This window comes from Diaphorina citri, unplaced genomic scaffold, assembly GCF_000475195.1.
Source record: "Diaphorina citri unplaced genomic scaffold, Diaci psyllid genome assembly version 1.1 scaffold730, whole genome shotgun sequence".
Lineage (NCBI taxonomy): Eukaryota > Metazoa > Arthropoda > Insecta > Hemiptera > Psyllidae > Diaphorina > Diaphorina citri.
Window position 1 is genome coordinate 38,992 of NW_007378163.1, and position 9,296 is coordinate 48,287.

General features: G+C 39.4%; 1 protein-coding gene across 1 annotated transcript; it reads left to right on the forward strand.

Annotated features, from left to right (window-relative positions):
• Nucleotides 1–2,406: 2,406 nt before the first annotated feature.
• LOC113468426 (kinase suppressor of Ras A-like) lies at nt 2,407–4,880 on the forward strand. The gene is made up of 2 exons (XM_026825322.1): nt 2,407–2,542; nt 4,665–4,880. The coding sequence occupies exons 1-2, from the start codon at nt 2,498–2,500 to the stop codon at nt 4,818–4,820; spliced, it is 201 nt and encodes a 66-aa protein (XP_026681123.1). The 5' UTR covers nt 2,407–2,497; the 3' UTR covers nt 4,821–4,880.
• Nucleotides 4,881–9,296: the final 4,416 nt, after the last annotated feature.

Here is a 9,296-nt window from a genome sequence, read left to right on the forward strand (position 1 = left end):
TAACCTCTGCTGATGCCCCACTAGGAGAGATAATCCATTATTTCTGGCGCCGAGAGTATCAGTCGAGGGGATTACAGCACTTCCATCTAATGCTGTGGGTAAAGGACGCTCCTTTATTGGAAGAAACGACAGTTGAAGATGTTGCCAAGTTTATCAGCCAGTATGTCACATGCGAGATTCCGGATAAGGCTGTGTCACCGACTTTGTATGAACGTGTGATGCGTTATCAAATACACAGGCACAATAGCTACTGTCTTCGAAAGAAAAAGACAAATCATAGCTTTGTCTGTGTGTGTCGATTTGGGTTTCCTCGTCCGGTGGCAGATTCAATTGAAATTCGTAGTGTAGCCGAATCTATTGCAGCTAGGAAAACTCTAACATCGAACAAACGTCTCTACAATATTGTTAGATCTAAGGAATCGGCCTACGTAAATGACTATAATCCTGCGGTACTCTTGGCATGGAATGGCAATATGGACCTCCAATATATTGGAGAAAAATCGGCTGTGCTCGTTTTCTATGTTACCAAATACACCACTAAGGGGGAAAAGAGTCACACGCTTGATTCGTTCGACAACATTACTTCCTGCAAGTCCGTCGTGAGTCGCTTGTACAATGTTGGTCAACGTGTTCTCAGTAATAGAGAATGTGGATCGCTGGAAGCAAGTGACACGCTTCTCTCTATTCCTTTGAGTGGCACCGATCCCCATACGACAATTAGATGGCTGGATGTCAATAAAACTAGAAATCGTAGGATAAAATCAAAGCAAGACATTGAACAACTCGCCTCTAATTCGACCGATCTATATTATGACTCTTTAATTGATACCCATTACCCTTCGCGACCCAAGGAGCTGGAGAATACTCACCTCTATGATTTTGCCCGTCTCTACGACATAGTTTCAACGCGTCCTGCATCGCCTAATTCTATCTATTTAGAGCTATCGGAAAATAAGTTTTTAAAGAAGCGAGACCGTCCTTACCTCATAAACCATTACATGTACGATGTGAACAAAGCGCCAGAAAACTTTTTCTTTGCCATTTTATTATTATTCAAACCATGGAGGGATCTGTCATCTTTAAAAGTAGGTCAAAATTCGTATACCGAGGCATTCAACTCCGTTAAACTAGAGCTGAAAGACGGACTCAACTATAGTGACTTACAGATTGACTTTGTGACAACAATTGACAAGGCGTTCGAGCTGATTGAAAAAAAGATTTCCGAGCTTGAAGATAAAGACAATGAGCCCTTGGACAATGTTGATAACGATGATGATCGTGTTGAAAATCCTCTTCAGTTTGAGCCACTTGAAGCGCAAAATGCAATGGGTGATTTTCGTCAAGCTAATGAAACCGTCACTGAAGAGGATCTTGAACTCATGATAGCCAACTTGAATGCTGATCAGCTGCGAATTTTCAACAATATAACGCGAATATTGTCCGAGGGTTCATCTGTTTTGAGACAGTTTGTAAGTGGAACGGGGGGTACAGGAAAGAGTTATGTTATAAAAACTATCGAACATTGGGTTAGGCTTAAATTGAATAAATCTGTTGCAGTGTGTGCACCGACCGGTATCGCCGCATTTAACGTCAATGGTCTAACCATTCATCGGTTATTACAATTACCCGTGGAGCATGGTCAAACTCCAAAGTACAAACCTCTATCTGACCAAGTACTTCAGGTTTTAAGAGCTGACCTATCGGATGTCAAATTGCTAATAATCGATGAGGTTTCCATGATTTCAAATGTAACACTCCTGTTTATTCACTTAAGACTGACAGAGATATTTGATACAAACGAGGAGGATGATGGGTGGTTTGGATCTCGAAACATAATTTTCTTTGGCGATTTGTTACAACTTCCTCCTGTCCGTGAAAAACCTTCTTATGAGACAATTTCTTCAACGGATGCTCGTAAAATCGTCGGTTCTCTGGGTGTACCCAATCTGTGGAAAGATCTATTTTCATATGACGAGTTGACCATAAATATGCGACAGAAAGACGACTCCATATTTGCGGATATGTTAACACGTATCAGATTGGGCGTGCTCTCACAAAAAGATGAAAGTACACTTACAGACCGCTTGGTATCATTGGAGCAACCCAGTCTTGCTGGTCGCTTAAAGGAAGTCACCCAGCATCTCTCCTCGCTTCCTGAAAATACTGTCTGCTTATTACCTACGAGGCACAAATGCGAGCAATTGAATAAGGCAATGATTAATTCTATTGAGGAGCCCGCCATTCATATTGACGCCGTTGATACCATTGATTGTCCTCGCTACTTGACAAAAAGGGCAGAAGAGTGCCTTCATACAACAACAACAACAACAACAACAACAACAACAACAACAACAACAACAACAACAACAACAACAACAACAACAACATCCATCGGTTTGTTTTCTATTTCAGAACGGTGTGGTTTGAGTTGCTATGTGGGGAGTGGCCATTCAAGGATCAATCCCCGGAGAGTATTATATTTCAGGTGGGCAAAGGCATGAAACCTTCCCTGGCCAATCTACAAGCCTCGCAAGATGTCAAGGTAGGAAATTGACTAAAATTGGACTAACCTGTTGCATTAGGGTAAAAAAATATGAATAAAAGTCGATTTCCACGTAAAAAATTGTGAAAAATCCAAATCCGAGGTCGAACTATACCTATCAGAAGGTACCTACCTCGGTGGTGTAGTGGTCAAGACGCTCGCCTGGTAAACAGGAGGGCGTGGGTTCAATCCCAGCCGAGGTATGGAATACCAGAAATTGACTAAAGTCGGACTAACCTGTTGCATTAGGGTAAAAAATATGAATAAAAGTCGATTTCCACGTAAAAAAAAAAAAATGTGAAAAATCCAAATCCGAGGTCGAAACTCGGAGAAAGTAACTCGAAAATTCAATTTTTGACCGAACGACAGTGAGGTCTATGTTTTAACTCGACCGTTTTGCATTTGGTTTAGATGTTTGTCTGTCTGTTTGTTTATATGTTCCGCTATAACTCCCGATTGCCTGGTCTTGATTTTGATGAAATTTAGTACACATCTGCATTAAATCAAGGCACGTCGCTGATTGAAATTTGGGTCCCCAAAGTTGAACGGGGCCCTCGTTACGATCTTTCAAAACATTACGATCCCCCAATACAGTTGCCATGCATATCAATACATATTCATTCAGGGAAAGTAACTCGAAAATTCAATTTTTGACCGAACGATAGTGAGGTCTATGTTTTAACTTGACCGTTTTGCATTTGGTTTAGATGTGTTGTCTGTCTGTTTGTTTATATGTTCCGCTATAACTCCCGATTGCCTGGTCTGATTTTGATGAAATTTAGTACACATCTTCATTAAATCAAGGCTCGTCGCTGATTGAAATTTGGGGCCCCAAAGTTGAACGGGGCCCTCGTTACGATCTTTCAAAACATTACGATCCCCCAATACAGTTGCCATGCATATCAATACATATTCATATGGGTGGGAATAAATCTATTGTTCTGTTTCAAAGGTTCAAAATCAACCAAAGGTAAATCTTTTGTTTCGTTTAAAAGGCTCAAAATCAACCATTCTTTAATTTTATTCTTTAGATTGATTGACAGGTTTTATATTAGTGTCACTTTTTTTTATAGATATAGGTACCTACATAAGACGTGTAGATAGTTTTATTTCTGTTTTGCTACATAATCATGTATTACGTAGGGTTACCCATTCATACGTAGAATTACGCAGAAGACATTTTTTCAAAGCAGGACATTTTTCTAAATCGTAAATTTGTCCAAAATTCAAATAGGTAACAAGTTAAACAACAATTGTCGATATGAAAGGACGTTATTGTTAAAGTCTCAGCTTAGGCAAAAGAATCTGAGTGAGGTCTACAGTTCACAGAACCACTAGTTATTCTATTCTAATGAAAAAGTTCAAAGAGTTGTGACGTCGGATTAAAAGAAATTCCCATAAATGCATGCTCACGTACACACATCACTCTAGTGTCGTTTTACAAGGGAGCTCTTGTTCGGGACAGTTGACGTGACGTCATCGCGTACGGGAGCCTATGCCGTGACGTCAGTAAATAAAATTTACCGGTATGTCTTAAATCGATTTATTTCCGGATCTAGAAGTCGTAGAAGAAAAAAGAAAAATTCAATAGTTCCCCATTTTTTTCTGCCCTTTGACTTTGAAACCTCACCTAAGAAGTTCACAGAACCACTAGTTATTCTATTCTGATGAAAAAGTTCAAAGAGTTGTGACGTCAGATTAAAAGAAATTCCCATAAACGCATGCTCACGTATACACATCAGTCTAGTGTCATTTTACAAGGGAGCTCTTGTTCGGGACAGTTGATGTGACGTCATCGCGTACGGGAGCCTATGCCGTGACGTCAGTAAATAAAATTTACCGGTATGTCTTAAATCGATTTATTTCCGGATCTAGAAGTCGTAGAAGAAAAAAGAAAAATTCAATAGTTCCCCATTTTTTTCTGCCCTTTGACTTTGAAACCTCACCTAAGTTGGCGCAACTGGTCTATAGTTAGCGCAACTGGTCTATTGTGAATCAAATTTAAACTTTGTTCTCAGGGATCTAGAAGCCTCAGACCTTTGCTGTCAAACCTCTTTTTTTTAATTTATTTATTTTTATTTCTTTCTAGTAATATTGCTACTATTTCGGTTTCGTTTGGCAGGATGTTCTCATGAAGTGTTGGTCCTACAAGCCGTCTGACAGACCCGACTTCATCACGCTCATGAAGTCCCTGGAGAAGTTGCCCAAGAAACGCATCCTCGCCCGCAGTCCGTCGCATCCGCTGAATCTGTCCCGATCCGCGGAGTCCGTCTTCTGAAGGATCACGCGGCTGTGTAGCATCTTATGCGCCGGCTTGCGGGTTATGTAACGTCGTATGCGGCTAGTTGCGGGTTCGATCCGGTGAAGCATCTGAAAGACCATGCGGCTTGCTGGTAATATGGCCTCGTTTTCGCAGCTTTAGAGAAGTTGTTTGTTCTATATAAAAGTTGTTGAACAGCAATTTTAATGGCTTCTGTTTCACCATCAAAATTGGTGGTAAAAGGGCCTAAGCCCTTGTAGAAAGAGAAAAGTTCAGATGTTACACCTGCTCCGGCTCCTTGTTCTGGATTTTGCATGGAACCATAAATCTTCAAGTTTACTTCCAAACCGTATCACACATTACATCACACACACCATAAACTTGAAGCCACCAAAATTCAAGTTATGAAGTGGCATAACAGAAGACATAAGTAATGATGTGACAAAGAAAAATTAAATTTCTATATTGTATATTTTTGGTAGAATGTATTGCGAAAATATATTAAAGGAAAATTAAACAAGAAAAAGTATCTTTCTAACTGAACTTTCCTTTCCGGTTAGGTGCTTGAACTGTGTTAAAATACGTTCGCAGCGGTACATGAACTTTGAATTTTCATTTTAAAAGGACTTTTTTTTTAAAAAGAGAAACAACTTTTTTAAAGAGGAATAAACAAAGGCATATTTAACTCACCCGAAAGCATACACATCACTCTCCTTACTAATAGGCAACTCTTCGTCTTCATATTTCTGATGCGCGCGCAGACTTCGAGCAGATGTGTACTTGCCTTTATACACAGGGCTTATACGGGATTTGAATCTGGTTTGTAACATACTGATAGATTCTGACTTGACTTTGTGAAGATTCATAATAATAATAATAGACTCTTGAGTGGAAGGTAACCACTAGGCGAGGTTAACGCCGGAGGCGTTTTCTACCACCTATCCCTTAGAGGGCGAGCAGATGTGTACATGCCTTTATACACAGGGCTTATACGGGATTTGAATCTGGTTTGTAACATACTGATAGATTCTGACTTGACTTTGTGAAGATTCATCTTGAAAAGAAGGTCACACAAGTAACTTATACTCTTCACAGGCGAAACATGTCTGAATAAACAATCAAGACCCCTCCCCTACCTGTGAAGACTGAAGAGTATAAGTTACGTGTTCTTCTTTTCTTATTGGAAAACCTCACAATTTTTAGTGATAATTTTTCAAGCCTTTTTTGATGCAGATACGTTTTTTTTTTTTTCATCTTGAAAGGAAGGTCACACAAGTAACTTATACTCTTCACAGGCGAAACATGTCTGAATAAACAAGCAAGACCCCTCCCCTACCTGTGAAGACTGAAGAGTATAAGGTTACTTGTGTTCTTCTTTTCTTATTGGAAAACCTCACAATTTTTAGTGATAATTTTTCAAGCCTTTTTTGATGCAGATACGTTTTTTTTTTTTTCTTCTTCTTCTTCTTCTTCTTTTGTAAATACTATTTTTGGCCTTTTATACGGTGCCGTGGGGAGACACTTTTGTGAGCATTTCGGGCATTTCCTGTCCCGTACAAACCTTGTTCATGGGTCAACGACATGGGTATACACGGACCCAAGAGTTGACCGAGGGTCGTGTTGCGAACAAGCCAAGACACAAACGGAGAAAATGCCAAGTCGGTTTTTTTTGTCGGGCAAAATGTTTTGACTATTACATTAAGCGTAGCAAACCTATACAAGGTAAAGCTTTTACTTTTTCATTACATCAAGTGTAGGGAGCTGATATACTTATACTGTAAAGAGAAAGTATTGGGAATTTGGGATCGATCCAATATTTTCACTTTCTATTACTCTTATAGGAATTGATCCAATATTTTTTTTTACATTATTACACAAACTCCTGAGAGTGTGTACGCGCCTCGAAACGTTTCATAAGTTCTATATTTTTCTCTTATATTTACTTATAACGATATGTTGAGGTGTGTTTTCCTTTCCGGATATCTTTGGAAAAGAAACCGATTTCACCGGTTTAAAATTAAACCTAAAAATTGGATTTAAAAAAAAAAACCGGTCTCATTGATGGAGATGAAAATTTTCAACTTCAACGCGTTGGCTGCTAAGGCATATTCAATGGTGTTTACCCACAGGCCGTAATGTAGGAAAACATCTCCCTTAAATGACAGACAAACTCCTTAATTCTTGGAATTTTTTCGTCAAAGAAATATCAAAATTTCATTCAGAGGCCCCTCTTTCAGATAACCATTTTATAAGCGTCCCGTGGCAGCCAATGTGTTCGCGCTATTAAGCTGTTTCCACACGACGATGTGAAGCAGTGAATCTATGTTGTCAAGACAGTGTAGTGTAGAGTGTACGCTTTCAGTCGACGGTCGGTCGACGGCATCGACCATGTGTGGACAGTGGACACAGCCTTACGCCGGGAAAAATCCCAACCAGTGCCTTAAATCACCAAAGTATGGAAAAGTATCTTACAAGTGTAATAGCCAATGGAAAAGCAGAATTTCGAATTTGGACGAATCATATTGAAATACCTATGGAATTGTAAATACTTTTCCATACTTTGGTGATTTAGGGCACAGATCGGACAAGGTAGGTATGTAGGTAAGACAAGATGAAATAGGTACCTAGGTAAATAAATGGCACAAAAATTGCTCATTACAAATTTCACTTAAACTCATGTAGTCCAGTGACTGGCCTTGAGTAAACACATTGATTTCCTGTATCTATCCAGTCCAGTTGGATTGGTACCTGTGCAGAAGTCACGTCCGTGGAATATTGCTACCAAAGGAACTGGCACAAACAAGCAGTGACCCTGGTTATTATAGGGTTAGGTTAAATACAAGAAGGAGTTTTCACAATTAGAGCAGTGATTACTGTTATTATAAGGTTAGGGCTAGGTTAGATACAAAAAGGAGCTTTTCTTTTCCACGGACTTGACTTCTGCATAATTACCATTAAATATAGGTACTTCTGTACAATTACACAAATACAAGAAATTAAAAACAAAGGGCGAAATTATTGCCTGGGCAATCTCTACCATTCAATCTTAACTTCATTATTTTCCTAAATATATTATGCTACGACACAGACCACATGAGTGGTCTAATGTAGCAGCTGTTTCATTGCTACGAAATGAAAACGGCGCGGCGGTGAAACACCCATCTTTAAAAAAAAGAAACACCTACTCTTACCTTACAAATTTCCCTCTTTGGGAACCATTGACAAGTTAGTTATGTGGATAGTTAATACAATGTGACTTTTTTTTACGCCGAATCGAACGGTGCTACGTGCTACTTTTATCACTATCCGACGTACTGTTGAGAGGTTACGGGTTCGATACTCCCCTGTGTCAATATTGCGGCGGTGAAACACCCATCTTAAAAAAAAGAAACACCTACTCTTACCTTACAAATTTCCCTCTTTGGGAACCATTGACAAGTAAGTATGTGAATAGTTAATACAATGTGACTTTTTTTTTTACGGCAAATCGAACGGTGCTACGTGCTACTTTTATCACTATCCGACGTACTGTTGAGAGGTTACGGGTTCGATACTCCCCTGTGTCAATAATTTTTTTAGTTCCGCAAATGTAATAGAAAGTGATGTTTGCACGACTTTTTTTTTGACAAAGAAGAGTTCCCCGCCTTTTTCTGCTATCTGCCACATTGGACGGTGTAGGATTTTGCGAGTCTGTGTCGTAGTATTGTTAAAAATAAATATGTAGATAAGAATCTTCACATATTAATAATAATAAAAATAATAATAAAAAGACAATTGAGATTCCTGAAGGAATTTAGCTAGACAAAATAAAGTAGGTAATCAAAATGTCATTTGTGTTCCCTCAGGTGCCTAAATCGCCGCGAACTCCCAAAACCATGGTGCATGTGATTTCACATCGCTTTAAATAAAAATAATAATAAAAAGACAATTGAGATTCCTGAAGGAATTTAGCTAGACAAAATAAAGCAGGTAATCAAAATGTCATTTGTGTTCCCTCAGGTGCCTAAATCGCCGCGAACTCCCAAAACCATGGTGCATGTGATTTCACATCGCTTTCCCCTGGCCGGAACTCAACATGGGCGATAGAATAGGTGAGTGAACAATTTCTTAGTTTTTTTAAAGAGGTTTGGGGTCTTATCGTTCCGAAAGTGAAGAAAGAAGGAAGACAGGATGGAAAGCCAGCCGTTCCGAGAACGAGCCTCATCTGTTGAGGATAAAATCCGCCCCAGGCGGGGATCGAACCAGCGACCTAGAGCTTGAAAGGCAGCAATAAACTTTTAATTTATTTTTAGGGAATCACGCAATATTTGTGTCCATTTTTACGGCTTCAGCAGTGCTTTACTAATTATATCCCATGTTCTATTACAGGCAAAGGTCATTTTGGTACGGTGTACAATGGTAACTGGCACGGAGAGGTGGCAGTCAAGGTGTTAGATGTCGATTATCTGGATGATGAGAAGACGTGGGAAGCATTCAAGTTGGAGGTAAGAAAAA